Source organism: Mandrillus leucophaeus, unplaced genomic scaffold, assembly GCF_000951045.1.
Source record: "Mandrillus leucophaeus isolate KB7577 unplaced genomic scaffold, Mleu.le_1.0 Scaffold366, whole genome shotgun sequence".
NCBI classification, from domain to species: Eukaryota; Metazoa; Chordata; class Mammalia; order Primates; family Cercopithecidae; genus Mandrillus; species Mandrillus leucophaeus.
Window position 1 is genome coordinate 1,038,507 of NW_012103876.1, and position 16,681 is coordinate 1,055,187.

The 16,681-nt window shown below is 41.1% G+C and overlaps 1 protein-coding gene across 2 annotated transcripts in view; it reads left to right on the top strand.

The window, feature by feature from the left end:
- Window positions 1-16,681, top strand: part of UIMC1 (ubiquitin interaction motif containing 1) — a 112,695-nt gene that overhangs the window by 69,175 nt on the left and 26,839 nt on the right. For both annotated transcript variants that reach the window (XM_011989980.1, XM_011989979.1), the window contains exon 10: window positions 3,458-3,611. In XM_011989980.1, the coding sequence (XP_011845370.1) occupies window positions 3,458-3,611 (154 nt within the window). The remainder of the gene's footprint in view (window positions 1-3,457; window positions 3,612-16,681) is intronic.

Sequence of the window (16,681 nt, forward strand, 5' to 3'; positions counted from 1 at the left end):
CCCACCACCACACCCGGCTAATTTTTTGTATTTTTAGTAGAGACAGGGTTTTCACCGTGTTAGCCAGGATGGTCTCCATCTCCTGACTTTGAGATCCACCTGCCTTGACCTCCCAAAGTGCTGGGATTACAGGTGCGAGCCACCGCTCCCGGCCGAAAAATAGTTCTATAATATTTTAAAAGAAGTAAAAGCAACTCTGCAAAGAAATCCCTGACTGCATGGTCCTAATAAAAGCTACTTTGCTTGCCTTTTTCCCCCTTGAGGTTCTTCCATAGTAGTTAATACTTAAATAGACTTTTTAAATGATGCTGGGAAATATACCTTATTTTAACATTAAAAAAAAAAACACCCTGCAGGTTAGGAAACCTTCAGGGTTGCCTAAGAACAGTGGTTGGAAGTGGTCTCATATTCGTAATAAGACAATAGACCACTCCCTCTTGAATGCATGAATAGTTAAAGGTACATTCTCTGCATTGTATAGAGCTGTGATGAATACAATGGAGTATAGTGCTCAATGTGAGCACCAGTGACACATTTGTGTCATATAACTTTTCTGTGCTTAGTGAGCTTTAGAATGCCAAGTAACTGCTCATTCGCCACTGACTTTAAGTAATTCAAGACTACTTGCAAATTTTAGGGTATATTGATCCCCTCTTACCCCCCTGCCATCCTTCTGCTCAAATAGCTTTGCTATTTTTCTTTTCTTTTCTTTTCTTTTTTTTTTTTTTTTGAGACTGGGTCTTCTTTGTTGCCCGGGATGGAGTGCAGTGGTAGGATCTCAGCTCACTGCAATCTCCACCTCCTGGGTTCAAACGATTCTCCTGCCTCAGCCACCTGAATAGCTGGGACTACAGACATGCACCACCACCCCTGGCTAATTTTTGTATTTTCAGCAGAGACGGGATTTTGCCATGTTAGCCAGGCTGGTCTCGAACTCTTGACCTCAAGTGATCCATTCGGCTTGGCCTCCCAAAGTGCTGGGATTACAAGCGTGAGCCACTGCGCTTATTTTTTCTTTCTTTTTTTCTTTTCTTTCTTTTTTTTTTTGGAGACAGAGTTTTGCTCTGTCACCCAAGCTGCAGTGCAGTGGTGCGATCTCGGCTCACTGCAGCCTCCGCATCCCGGGTTTAAGCGATTCTCCTGCCTTAGCCTCCTGAATAGCTAGGATTACAGGTATGCACCACCACACCCAGCTAATTTTTGTATTTTCAGTAGAGATGGGGTTTCGCTATGTTGGCCAGGGTGGTCTTGAACTCCTGGCCTCATGTGATCTGCCCACCTTGGCCTCCAAAGTGCTGGGATTACAGGTGTGAGCCACCGTGCCTGGCCAGCTTTGCAGTTTTTCAAACTTTACAACTTTTCTTTTTAAGATTTATGAACAGAGGAACCTGGATTTGTGAGAAGCTTAGTGATTAAATCTGAAAAACATAGCACCTAGAACTTCCAGACCCACTTGACTTTCCCCACTTTCTAGAGAAGAAGAATAAATAGATCCTTGCAGAATCTGCTTCCAGAAACAAGGTGGAACGGAAGGGAGGTTTTTTGTTTCTGCCACAACATGATAGAATGGAATTACTGAAGGTTTTGATGCCCAGTGGGTCTAGGTTTGAGCCTGGATAATTCACTTACTAACTTGGTGACCAGCAGGTTACTTTGCTTTCCCAAGCCTCAGTTTCCCCTTCTGTAACAGCAGAGTTAGTGATACTTCTGTCCAGTGGCTTGTTGGGAGGGATGGATATGAAAAATGACTGGTGGAGCCTGCATAGTATAAGAACTCAACCACTGTTAGTTCCTTTCTCATCTTTTAGGTTTTACGCCTTTAGAATATGTTTTTTAACAAAAGGCAGGTGGTGTTGAAAACAGGAGATTTTCTGGCAGTTTGACTTGGTATTTAGATGGCCTGTTTTCCTTTCTGCTGGTTCACACTTGTAAGCATTAGGTTTTAGAGATAGCCCCAACTCCTGACCCGAAAAGACCCAATTGACTCTAGTCCAGTTTTCTATGCATTGAAGTTTTGGTCGTGTTTTGTTCTTGTATCAGAAGATATTTTATTTGTTTTCCCCAGGTGTAATGACAGCCCGGGTGTCCCTTGCTTTAAATGTAAGCAGTAGCTATGCAGGACATTTTCACATTGATTGGATAGGACATGCTGTCCTTTGAAGCAAGTGTTAGGCAGTAGTGCTGCAGTGCTCACGCACACTGTTGAATTAATCACTGCAGAGTTCTTGGCTCTGATCAACCTGTGCAGGTAAAATAAAACTGCCTTTAAGAGACACCAGCAACTGTAGGAGAAATGATGACTACAAAACAGAGAGGAATAAGAGAGAGAGGTTTAAGAGTGGCTTTGGCAGTATTGATTGTTTTAACTAATGACTTCTTTGGTGCTTCTTAAGTATATAGATCTTAGTTTCCTCTTTCTTTTTTTTTTTGAGACGGAGTCTTGCGCTGTCGCCCAGGCTGGATGCAGTGGTGCAATCTCTGCTCACTGCAAGCTCCGCCTCCAGGTTCACACCATTCTCCTGCCTCAGCCTCCCGAGTAGCTGGGACTACAGGCGCCCGCCACCACGCCTGGCTAATTTTTTGTATTTTTAGTAGAGTTGGGGTTTCATCGCCTTAGCCAGGATGGTCTTGATCTTCTGACCTCATGATCCACCCGCCTCTGCCTCCCAAAGTGCTGGGATTACAGGCGTGAGCCAGTGCGCCGGCCTTAGTTTCCTCTTTCAATCCAGAAAGTCACAAATAAAACACAGGTCTTAGGTCTTATGGGTCTAAGTACATACTTACGTTCTTAACTTAAATCCTAGTTATGCTGTTTTTGGCGTAGAGCTCTTTTGTTTGGTAACTCCTTATGTCTTAAAGTCACTTACAGTAATAACGGTCCTTTTGTGAAATTGAAAATTTGTCCTTAAGGTGCTGTTGATATGCAGAATGTGAAACCCAGCAGGCACAGCACACTGATGCAGTGAGGATTGTGCCTTACAATGTGGTAGAGATCAGTGCCCTCAAGTTTTTGAGCCAGATACTAGTCCTTCATTTGAATCTCAACTCTCCCGCTTACTTGTTCTGTGACTTTGCAAATTGCTTTACTGTTTTACACAAGTACTTTTCTCATGTGTAAAAAGTGTGCTAATAACTTTGTAAGATTAAATGAGTAGTACATATAGTGTTTAATACATAGTTGACAGTATAAGTATACTTATATATAAACAATATATAAACTTACATATAAAAGAGTAATATGTATAGAGTGTTTAATACATAGTTGGCAGTATAAGGAACTGAATAAGTATTAACTCTATCAGTAGTATCTCTCAGTCTTTACTCTTTGATAAGTAAAATTTGATAAGCTATTGTCTCTTTGAAAGTAAGTGAAATATGGAGTGGAGTCTCTTGCACTTCTTTGGGGGGAAAGATACGAACTAAAGCTGTTATAATTGCTGTTTGTCATGTTCTTCAGGTTGGTAACAAGGGAGATGCTGAGAAGGAAGTACCTATTTCTATCTTCTCATCCAGTAACCAGGTATCCTGCCCGCTATGTAACCAAAGCTTTCCACCCACAAAGATTGAACGACATGCCATGTACTGCAATGGTCTGATGGGAGAAGATACAGGTAAAGACCCACCGGGACAGCCAGACTCTTACTTTTTTGTGTAGTGGTTTTATAATCCTATACAGTACAATGCTGGGAAAAAACAGATAGCTATTCTTCAAAGTTAGAGTTGTTATTGGTTTTGGGTTTTTTCTATCTAGTTATTTTTCTAGTACTTTTATGTTCATCATTACTTTTAGCAGGTATTTTGTCTTGTTACACATACCTCAGGAGAAGGGGAAGGGAAAAGTTTTTCATTTTTTAAGTTTTTGTTTGTTTGTTTGTTTTGTTTGTTTTTTTGAGACAGAGTCTCTCTCTGTCACCCACGCTGGATTGCAGTGGCACAATCTTGGCTTTCTGCAACCTCCACCTCCCAGGTAAATGATTCTCTTGCCTTAGCCTCCCAAGTAGCTGGGACTACAGGCTTGCGCCACCATGCCTGGCTAATTTTTTTTGTACTTTTTTTTCCCGTAGAGGCAGGATTTCACCATGTTGGCCAGGCTGCTGTTGAACTTGTGACCTCAAGTGGTCCTCTTGCCTTGGCCTCCCAAAGTGCTGGGATTAGAGGTGTGAGCCACTGCACCTGGCCCATCTTTTAACATATTAACTTACATAGATAGGCTAAAAATCAGTGCATTGCAATGGACCTTGCATTTCAACTTATGTGTTCAAATATTGAGATTTCTGTGGAACTTGAGGAACTAAGTTCTAGAGTTGCCCATTTTTCATTCAAAATAAATCCCTTGTAGGTTTTTTTCCTCTTTTTGTAGTGTGTTTTAATAGAAATTCTACCTAAAGACAGCAGCTGAAAAATACTGCTAATTTACATTCATGTCCTACGTATCTCTGCTGAGTTATCCAGGAGCTGTTGGTTTAATCTCGGTTTAATCTCTTTAAGAGTATACCAAAGGCCGGGTGCGGTGGTTCATGCCTGTAATCCCCAACACTTTGGGAGACTGAGGCGGGTAGGTCACCTGAGGTGAGAAGTTCAAGACCAGCCTGGCCAAAATGGTGAAACCCTGTCTCTACTAAAAATACAAAAAATTAGCCAAGCGTGGTGGCGGGCTCCTGTGATCCCAGCTACTCAGAAGGCTGAGGCAGGAGAATCATTTGAACCCGGGAGGCAGAGGTTGCAATGAGCCAAGATCACGCCATTGCACTCCAGCCTGGGCAACAAGAGTGATACTTTGTCTCAAAAAAAAAAAAAAAAGAAAGAAAAAAAAGATCTGTACCAAAATCCCTAGTTTTCAGACAGCATTAAGACATTGATCAAGAAAATCTTGTTAATCATAGCCCTTGAAATACCACCTCTGATTTGGCCTTTCTGTTCATGATTTTAAACTCTAAATATAGTCACGTCAGCACAGCTCTCTGTGGTCTAACATGCTGAATGTAAACCTAGGTAACTGGAAGTGTTGTAGTGTTCTTCTCAATGCTACTTGATTCCTGTAACTTACATGTATTTAAATGTGACATTGTATAATTGTGAAGTGTTTTTTAAATTAAGATTGCCAGAGAGGCAAGGCACATGTTATTTACTTTTCTTGAGATAATATACTTTGTAGTTATTAAATAAGGAAGTACATAAACACTTAATTTGTTGATTTTTCTGATTATAAAGTAGTACATGTTCATTGTAATAATAATGGCTTACATTTATTGAATACTTAAAATTAGGCACTATTTACATAAATGGGACCATGCTATATATAGCTGTCTCTATATATTATTCTGCAACTTATCATTTTTATTTAGCAGTAAATTTAGCTCTTTCCATGTGCAGATAAATTTTTGAGATAGTTGAGGTTTGACTGTATATAAAATTTTATATTCTGCTTTTTCTATTTATAGCATAAATATTTCATCATGTCACAAAGTTATTTATAAAAATATTTTTAATGCCTACATAATATTTGGTAACTGGGATTGCTTTCATTTACTTAATTATACATATTTGAAATGCTTCAAGTTACTGTGTTATAATCACACTGTACTGAGCCTCTTAGCCTAAAATTGTCACTGTATTTTGGGATTATTTCCCAAGGATATGTTCCCATATAGGGTGGTAGTAAGAAAAGATAGGCCCTGGAAGGCCAGTCAATTTGAGCTTGAGTCCCACCTCTGTTACTGACTTACTGATGTGTGACCCTGTGCTAATTTCCAAGCTTCCATTTATGCATCTGTGAAATAATAATAATTAACCTTGTTCAGATTTTGTGAGGTTAAATGAGATACTTTAAGGAAAGTACTTAACACAGTACCTAGCGCATAGTAAGTACATTAGAACTATTAGCTGTTGTTACTATTCCCAGTAGTGAAATTACTGTGTCAGAGACTTTTTTTAAGGGTCTCTATGCATAGCATTGTAGTCCCTAAAAACAGTGAAAGTTGAGGACCTGAATCTGGCCATCAACTACTTTTAGTGGGACAGCACTGAAGGATTGGAATCTAGATGCAGTTTTAATTTGAAAAAGCTCTTTAGTCTGATTTTTTTTTTTTTTTTTTTTGCTGAGTATTCCAGTGACTAAAAGAATTCTGGGACTGAGCATTTCAAAGGAAAGAGACTATCTTGTCTGTCTTACTAAGCACTTACACAGCTGGTATTGGGTATCTGAGTCAATGACTTATTCAACACAACATCAAGGTCCAGAAATAAATGAGTTTGAGAAACTGAATGCCCTGTTGAGCTCTAGGAATAGATGATCTCCTTCAGGTCAGAACGATCAGGTAAGGAGTAGTATAGGATAGCTTCTACTGACATCTCCCATACTGAATTCCACTAGTTGGTGCTAAAATAGGAAGCTTTGGCATTCATAACTGTCAGATATCTTTTAATTACAAGATAATTGCTGTTAAGCCTGTTCTTCCGTACTGGAGTGTGGTGAGAGAACTCAAACTCACATCCCCAAATCCTTGTGGTTGAAATTGATTCAGGCTTGTTCCTGAATTTTCTCAAACCAATTTTCAGACTTATGCTACTAGAACCAGGCCATTTAGGTGGGCAAAGTAGACTGAGTCTTATCATCATCATCATCCATTCAGGGAGGACATTTCAGGTTCTCCTTGTTCTGTTGGGTCCAGGATCAGTGACCCTGTCTAATGCTGTTCAATTGGATTTACACTCTGGGTATTGCAGACTTTCAGACATGATAGATGTAAATGTGATTTTTGATACAATAAAAAGTTCCTATATTCTTGGCATCATATGTCTTTATAGCTTTGATGCGAATACCCCAGACCTCCATGTAAAGATGTGTGCTATATCCTGAATGACAGGCACACTTTCTTTTTCGTAGGGAAATTTGTTATAAAACTAGTTTAGAAGACAAATCTAGAATATAGTCATGTGTTGCTCAGTGATAGGGATGTGTTCTGAGAAATGTGTCATTAAGTGATTTTGTTGTACAAATATCGTAGAGTGAGTGTACTTACACAAACCTTGATGGTGTAGTCTACTACACACCTACGCTATAAGGTATAGCCTGTTATCTTGGGCTACAAACCTGTACAGTGTGTTACTGTACTGAACACTGGTCACTTGTAACACAATGGTATTTGTGTATCTAAACACATCTAAACACAGAAAAGGTATAGTAAAAATATGGTATTATAATTTTATGGCACCACCATCATATAGATGGTTGGTCCGCATTGTTGGCTGAAATGTCTTTTTGTGGCGCATGACTGTACTACATCCTTCTTTTCAATGCCGACGTGTCTACATAGAGCCAGAAGTTTGATTCTTTTTTATCACCTATTCATATTTACCTTTAATTCATCCAGATAGTTGGAACCTTTTTTTTTTTTTTTTTTTTTTGAGACAGGGTCTCACTCTGTCACCCAGGCTGGATTACAGTGGTGAGATTATAGCTCACTGCAACCTCTGCCTTCTGGGCTCCAGCAGTTCTCCAACCTCAGCCTCATGAGTAGCTGCGACTCTGAGCACACACCATCCCACCTGGCTAGATTTTTTATAGCTTCTTTTGTAGAGACGAAGTCTCACCATGTTGTCCAGGCTGGTCTTGAACTCCTGGGCTCAAACAGGCATCCCACCTTGGCCTCCTAAAGTGCTGGGATTACAGACGTGAGCCATCCTTGCCTGGCGTGACTTTTTTTTTTAAGTGGTGCTAGGCCTTATGAAGCTTACTAAAGAAGTTTTAAGATTTCTGCCTTCAAGGAGCTTGCATTATCAATGGTGAAATAAGCATTTCCCCAATAAATTAATTACAAGAGGACACAAGTGAATAATTGTGTACCCAAGTAAATGTCCCTGACAATGGGAGAGAGGAGAGCTGCAGTGAACAAGGATGAGTTCCCAGAAAGGGTGGGCTTAGCCTTGGCTGTGCAGGCTGGTTAGGTCTGGATAAACCCATAGCAAGGTAGAGGGCCCTTTCCCCTCCTGTGGGTTTAGGTAAGAAGTAAGGGAAATGGCCACTAAACAATAGCTTCGTCTTAATCTTCCTAAGAGAGCTCTCTGTTGATTTTTCAGGCCCTGTGAGAGGGAGTAGGGTGACCTCACTGGAACCATTCCACTCTCTGCATGTTCCTCTACTTTCCTGGGAACACAGCTTGGGGGTGTAGGTGGGTTGGGGAAGTAGAGGAATTATGCAGAGCACCTGCTAGTGTACTTAGTGTACAATAGGTACTCAGTACGTTTGATCTCTTTTCTTGGTTTCCTCACCAGCTTGTCTGCCCTGTCTTCCTTGCCAGAGACAGAAGTTAGTGATTGTGCTGGTTCTTCTTAGCTTTATATGACTGGATACAGAGGCCAGTCTCCCAACCTGGTTTTTAAATCTTTTGTAAAAGGAAGCTTTTTTTTTTTTAATACTGTGGAAGGAAAGGAGTAATTTCCACCCCATTTTTTTGAGACAGGGTCTTACTCTGTAGCCCAGGCTGGAGTACAGTGGTGGAATCATGGCTCACTGCAACCTCGACCTCCCTGGCTCAAGTGATCCTTCTGCCTCAGCCTCCCAAGTAGCTGGGACCACAGGTGCATGCCACCACACCTGGCTAATTTTTTAGTTTTTGTAGAGATGGAGTCTTTTTATGCTGCTTAGGCTGGTCTTGAACTCCTAGGCTCAATTGATTCTCCTGCTTTGGCCTCCCAAAGTGCTGGGATTATAGGCCTAAGCCACCATGCCTGGCAAGTTACTTTTCTTGAAGACACAGAAGCCAGACTGGGAGACTATTAGCCCAATGCCTAAGGGGTGGAGTAAGAGAGGACTTAACCTTCCAGTATTAAGTATCTAGCTTTTCACTCCTTCCTGTCTTCCCCTGAAGGGGATCCTAGATATGCTTGGTTTGGCTGTGTAAAAGAAATAGCAATTAGAATCATTTACATAAAGTGTCTACTATTTATGCCTACTTACCATGCAGCACAATAACAATTATGCATATCATTAAATATATGTCTGACTAATTTTGCTGTAAGTTTTGATTATAATACTACACACTAGTTAAGTTGGCTCAGTCTACTCAGTTTTTTGCTCAATGATGTTGTCTATTCAGAACTACGAAAAATTAGAGGGGATGCTTTTTTTATTTTTGAGGCAGAGTCTCGCTCTGTCACCCAGGCTGGAGTGCAGTGGCACGATCTCGGCTTCTGCAAGCTCTGCCTTCCAGGTTCACGCCATTCTTTTGCCTCAGCCTCCCAAGTAGCTGGGACTACGCGCGCCTGCTACCACGCTCGGCTAATTTTTATATTTTTAGTAGAGACGGGGTTTCACCGTGTTAGCCAGGATGGTCTCGATATGCTGACCTCATGATCCACCCACCTCGGCCTCCCACAGTGCTGGGATTCCAGGTGTGAGCCACCTCGCCGGACCAAGGGAGTGCTCTTTAAAGGTACTGTTTGAGGGGAGAAGATTGACTGAGTTGATCTAGACTAGAACAAATGCACATTGCCTTTGCATTTACTTTCTGGAAAATATATCTAAGGCCAATTGTGTTAAACACCTAGGGAGAATAAAATCCCCCATTTACTCATTCAGTACATATTTATTATATACTTACTATATAACAGATACAGTGAGCAGAATATACAATTAACAGAATATAAGTCCCTGTTCTCAGGGAGCTTATATTCTAGTAGTGGGAGGCAGACAAGAAAACAATAAATATACAATATTTCAAGTGGTGATAAGTACTTTAGAGAAAAAAATAAAGCAGAGGGAGAGGGGAATAGGCCATACTGAGGTCAGAAGTTAGCAGTATAAAATAGGTGATCAGGGAAGGTCTCCTTGAGAAGAGAAGATGGCATTTGAACAGGGACCTAGAGTAAGTGAGGTAGTAAACTAAGAAGATTGTGAGGTGGGGAGAGTGCTACAGGTAGAAGGAACAATAAATGCAAAAACCCTGAGGTGTGAACAGGTTGAGTGTGGCTGGATTAGAGTAAATGAGGGAGAGATAAACAGTGAAACCAGAGAGGTAATGGGGGAGGAGTGCAGATGGACAGATCACAGGGTTCTTAGGCCATAATAAGGACTTTGGCTTTTCCTTGAGCAAGGGAGGAACCACTGGAGGGACTTGAGCAAAGAAGTAATCAATATTTAAGCAAAGGATCACTCCACTCTTATCTGCTACTATGTGGACAGTAGATTATTGGGTTGTGGGACAAAGGTGGAAGCTGGGAAGATAGAGTCAACATTTTGTTTTTGGCACTTTGATAAAGTAGAAGAAATGCAGGTTTTGGAACTAGGCAGCTCAGCTGTAATATTTCCTAATTGGCTAATATTTGACAAGTTATCTCTTTCAGGACAGGTTCCTCTTTTGTAAAATTAGTATCAGAATTGCCATGAGAATCACAGACACTTAGTAAAGTACCAGGCGTTGTGACTAGCATGTAATAGGTATGCAATAAATGATGGCTGTATTATTATTGACTGTGCTTTCCTGTCTGTGTAATCTTTCTGAGGTCTGTGTTTCTGTATGATGATGGGACATAAAGGATAAGCCACTAGTTGAGTAGAACTAAGAGAAAGAAGAAAGGCAAGACATAAGAGTCAAAGGGGTAAGAATAAGTAAGGGAGAAATAGATTATAGGAGAGTTAGGGAAGCTGAAGGCATTAACTATATACACTTTGACTCTAGATAGAGGATGTGGCTTAGAGTTAGGATACTGCTAGGAGTGGACTTTCTCTTCAGGGATATCGCCTGGAAAAATAATGGTAGATGGGTGAGTAGGTAGGAGGAGGTAGAAATTCTTATTATAGATATGCCTGAGAGTTAACAGAGAAGGACCAAGGCCTAAAATAGGCTTGACTTGGGTGACTAAGAGAAAATGTGTAAGACCTCAGTATCTCTAAGTAAAACTTATTTCTTAAATAGACAAAGTTGGGACTTTTTCTGTTCTATATATGCCTATCTAAATGTAATTTGTACCCTGTCCAGTCTTCTCACTTATATTAATGTGGCCTTTGTGGTACCCAGGAATTAAGTATATTGCTATATTGCTACTGGTACCTAGCTACTGAGGTATTGACAATTGTGAAATAACATAGGTTTTGTAGAAGTAATACGGATTTTGGGGACAGACTGACCTGTGGGGATATATACAAATCAAATATGGGCCCTGATCTCACTGACATTTCAGTTCAATTAGGTAGATAAGACATGCACATGCATAACTGTAATGCAAGGTCAGAACTACTAAGGGACATACAAATAAAAATACTGTGGTGTTTCAGAGGAAGTACAGTTAGAGATTGAGAGGGAAGGGTATTAATGTAAGAGAACAATAGGCTAAAATTACAAATAGAAAAATGTGAAGAGAGTGTATGGGAAAGAACAAGCACTTCAGTGTGGTTATAGTGTGGGCATTATGAAAGGAACGGTAGGCAGTTGGAGAATGACAAATGTAACTTGAATCTTGTGGGTTAACATTTATATGAATTATGTGGGTTAACATTATGGAACAGCTTTTTTTTAACTCTAAAAAAATTATTGGTGTGTGTTACTAAAGTAATTATTTGTGTGTTTACTCCTATTGTAGTATATAGGACTCTTTTGGATGCAGGTGTTGAAAATATGATTTCAGTAGTTGGAAATATGATTTCAGTAACCTTAAGCAAAAAAAAAAGTTAATCTGTATAATAATTGGCAAGTCTGTTTAGAGGTTAGGCTGAGCTAGATCTGGGAGCTCAGATAATGTCTCTCCATCTTGGAATCCAGTGGTCTCCATTCAACAGATGGCCTCTTCTTAAGGGACAAGCAAAATGGCTGCCAGTAGCCATAGCTTTTTTTTTTTTTTTGAGGCCGAGTCTGGCTCTGTGGCCCAGGCTGGAGTGCAGTGGCTCGATCTCGGCTCACTGCAAGCTCCGCCTCCCGGTTTCACGCCATTCTCCTGCCTCAGCCTCCCGAGTAGCTGGGACCATAGGCGCCGGCCACCGCGCCCGGCTAAGTTTTTGTATTTTTTTAGTAGAGACGGGGTTTCATCGTGTTAGCCAGGATGGTCTCGATCTCCTGACCTCATGATCCGCCCGCCTCGGCCTCCCAAAGTGCTGGGATTACGGGCGTGAGCCACCGCGTCCGGCCGCCATAGCTTTTAATGGAAAGAAATAATTTTTTTTCCCCCCTCAGACCATAGGTTAGTCTAGAGGAAGACTCTGATAGGCCTTTCTTGATTGAAGTGTCCACTTATGGTGTAGTCACTGTAACCAAGTAGATGGGTATGTATTACTTACAAGTCAGAACAAGTAAAGGAAAACTCTTTCACTAACTATGAGAAATTCTGTTAGTATCTTAGAAAATTCTGTCAGTCACAATAACACAAAACATCATTAACAGTGAGTTTAACACGTGGGATTTCTTTCTCCTCACATCACAAGTCCAGAGTGAGGCAGTGGCTCGTTGATGTAATTGAGGATCAGGCTTTTGCCTTTGGCACTACAATCATAAACTTGTGGCTTGATTCACCGTTTCAGGATACCCATTGCATCTCTAGGCTTTGAATGTATGTTTGAGGCAGGAAGATGGAGAAAAAGGTAAAGGGACATGACTGCTGATTCTGACTCCTTTGATCTAACACTCATTCCTGCATTCTCATGGAATTTGAGCTTATTCTAAATTATGGTTGAATTAAGGCAGTTCTAAATTTAGTGTTTGTTCATACCTCTTAAGTGTTTATATATCTTGTATATAAAATTATTTTATCTCTAAAGTCGTTGATTAATTGCTTTTTGTAGTGGTTCAGCTTAAGACTTTTTCATATCCTGCTGTTAGTGAAATATTGTGCTGGATGCTGAGGGTGAGGAGGAGCGGCCCAAAAGACCCAAAAGATGGTAAGGGATATATTACAGAGCTGAATCGAATCTCAAATTTGTACTCAGAGAGTTTACAGTCCAGCAAGGGAAACAGACTTGGGTATGACTCTGTATAATACAACTCAGTCAAAGTGCTAAACTGTAAGCACTAACCACCCGCAAAGGAAGGTATTAAATTTGATTGGTGGAATAAGGGAGGGCTTCTTACTTAATTGTTCCCTTAATATTGAGCATGGCTTTTTTCTTAACCTATTTTTTTTTTTTCTGTTAAAGATAAGCATCTAGGGCCAGTCATGGTTGCTCACACCTGTAATCCAAGCACATTGGGATGCTGAGGTGGGAGGATCAATTAAAGCCAGGAGTTCAAGACCAGCCTGAACAACACAGGGAGACACTATCTCTACCAAAAATAAAAAATTAGCTTTGTGTGGTAGTACATGCCTGTAGTCCCAGCTACTTGGTAGGCTGAGGTGGGAAGATCGCTTGAGCCCAGGAGTTGGAGGCTGCAGTGAGCTGTGATTGCACCAGTCCACTCTAGCCTGAGTGACTGAGCAAGACCCTGTCTCAAAAAAGAAAAAAGGAAAAAAAAAATCTAAACTAGCAATGAGCCTTGTAATGTAGTACTTTAATCTGGATTACTAAAAGTGGAATTACTAGATTATATTTATAAAGCTACCAGTAATTTATGAGAGCATTCCTTTTGCCTCCAAATACTGAGGGATATTCTTTAAAAAAAAGTATGGCGTAGTAATAGATAGTAACCAATGACATTTCATTGTACTTTGTTTCTTTGGTTAGTAGTGAAGTTGACATTTTTTGTTTTTAAAAAAATCAATTTATATTTATTTGAAGAATTATTCTCTGAAGTTTGCCTCTGTGTCTGTTGGGATCTCAGTATTGTTCTTATCAGTTTATACAAGTTCTTTATAAATGATTTACTTTTTGCCTCACAGGTGCTTTCCAGGGTTTGTTTGACTCACCCATCAGTTCTCACAAAGTTTCCAGATTTATGCAGACTGGGCCAGCAGCCCCCTTCTTGCGTGAGCACTGCCAAAGCTTTTATTTCTTGAAATAGAAGCAGTGCTGATCCTGCAGAAAGATCTAATCGGTGTGAACAGAAGTGGCACTGATGTAGGGAAAAGGGTATTCAAATCCATGTAGAATTAAGAGGATGGGTGGGCAGCAAGTAGAAAGGAAAAAGAATTCATGGACTCCATGCTGTTCCATTCCTGTTTAAAAAAAAAAAGAAAAAATTCATTGCTATTACTGACTGGATGAAGAAGCTAGAGATAGAAGGAAGAGGAGGTGGGGCCTGGTCACGGGGGGTCAGCAGGGGCTGGATGCCCAAAGTGTTGTGTTTAAAGGAACTAGGATGTATCTCCAGAGCAACTGGGAATTTAAAAACATACCTCTTCCACTAAATATGAAAGTAATAGAAATGAAACCAACAAGTGAAATACATATATTTTTCTATATTCTTTCTGGTAGGTTGCAAGAACAAGCACTTTCCCTCCCAGTATTGGGATTCTGCTGATATGTATCTGGGATTCTGCTGATGTCTGTCTGTCTGTCTGCCTGTCTGTCTGTCTATCTATCTATATCTGTCTCCTGTATTTATATTTGTCCCCCCCAGAATTACATCATAAGCATCATCTAACATGCTGTTTGAAATTATTTATATTCATGACATTGCGTATAGTTTTTAACTTTCACAAATAATACAAAATGTACTTAGTTGTTTTTCCTTGTTGTGGGAATATTTTTTGACAGAGGAAACCAAAGTGACAGGAGCAGCTTATAAAACAAAACGCAAAGACATTTAAGAAAGGATGTTTTGCGGCCCGGCGCGGTGGCTCACGCCTGTAATACCAGCACTTGGGGAGGCCGAGGCGGGCGGATCACAAGGTCAGGACATCGAGACCATGCTGGCTAATATGGTGAAACCCCGTCTGTACTAAAAATACAAAAAATTAGCTGGGTGTGGTGGCGGGCGCCTGTGGTCCCAGCTGCTCGGAAGCCTGAGGCAGGAGAATGGCGTAAACCCAGGAGGCGGAGCTTGCAGTGAGCCGAGATCAGGCCACTGCACTCCAGCCTGGGCAACAGAACAAGACTCCATCTTAAAAAAAAAAAAAAAAAAGAAAAGAAGGGATGTTTTGAAACAGAGCCTGGGCACTAGGTCTTATCTGCTATAAAGTAGATTCTTCTTTAATCGGCTTCACCCTAGAACTGTTCAGTGTTTTCTGGAGAGGACATTATCTTATTCGAATGCCCACAGTACTGACATATACATACTCCTAGCTACTGGATGAACTCATAGACCAATATTTCCACCCCAGACTTATGTTACACTGCATGCATGTTACTCCTCTTGGATTAATAACGTAGGAGTGCCGGGCGCGGTGGCTCAAACCTGTAATCCCAGCACTTTGGGAGGCCGAGACGGGCGGATCACGAGGTCAGGAGATCGAGACCATCCTGGCTAACACATTGAAACCCCGTCTCTACTAAAAAAATACAAAAAACTAGCCGGGCGTGGTGGCGGGCGCCTGTAGTCCCAGTTACTTGGGAGGCTGAGGCAGGAGAATGGCGTAAACCCGGGAGCCGGAGCTTGCAGTGAGCTGAGATCCGGCCACTGTACTCCAGCCCAGGCGACAGAGCGAGACTCTGTCTCGAAAAAAAAAAACAAAAAACGTAGGAGCTCCTCCCTGCAACCCCTGTGGTCTCAGTTGTCTACTTTTTTTTTTTTTTTTTTTTTGAGATGGATTCTCACTCTGTCGCCCAGGCTGGAGTGCAGTGGCACAGTCTCGGCTCACTGCAACCTCTGCCTCCTCGGTTTAAGCAGTTCTCTCCCTCAGCATCCCGAATAGCTGGGATTACAGGCACGTGCCACCATGCCTGTATTTTTAGCAGAGGTGGGTTTTTGCCATCTTGGCCAGGCTGGTCTTGAACTCCTGACCTCGTGATCCACCTGCCTCGGCCTACTGAAGTGCTGGGATTACAGGCATGAGCCACCGCACCCCGTCTTCAGTTGTCTTCTAACAACTTTGTTCAACTTTGCTGTGGAACATTTCCTCATGTCAGCTCCACTAGGTTGCATTAATAAAGTAACTGTATGAGGTGACATATGAAATGGCAGCCTGACTGCAGTGTAGGTCTGCATGAATTCTCAGTGCTTTTACTCTTCCCATCTTGTTCCTCTCTTAACATTGACTTTGCCTTCACTTCAGTTATCCCATTCATTGTACCTTCATGCTAAGGAGCCCCCTGCCTCAGGATTTCTCTTAGCAGTTTTCTTCTGCCAGATGTGCTTATTCCTTCCTTGAAAAATAAAATAGTTCTTTTTAACACCTGAGTTCATACCCAAAGCATTATGTGTTAAAGGAATATTAACAGCAAAAACCATTTTAGAGAAGTTCTTCACCTCATGATCTAGTCACACTTTTAAAGTCAGGCATCTAGAGCATTTTGAGAAAGATAAAAGTTCAAGGAATTAATATTAGATCAGTGATCTCCATTAGGACGATCTTACAGCCACAGTCAGGACTATGAGTATGTATTAATATAAGTTTTTATTATCTCCATTTTACTGATGATGAAACTAAGAGAGCTTTAGTACTTGCATTGTCAGGCAGTAAGCAGCAAAGCCAGGGCCCAGAGCTAGCATTCTTCATTACTGTGTTCTTTCTGCCTTCCATGTGTAGAGCTGGGACACACAAGGGAGTGTTCGAGAAGACCATGGAAACGTCAGTCAGTTTCAGGAAAGCAGAATGCTATATAGTCTTTTACCTCTGAGTGCAAACATGAATTCTCATCTCATCAGAACTGACCTTG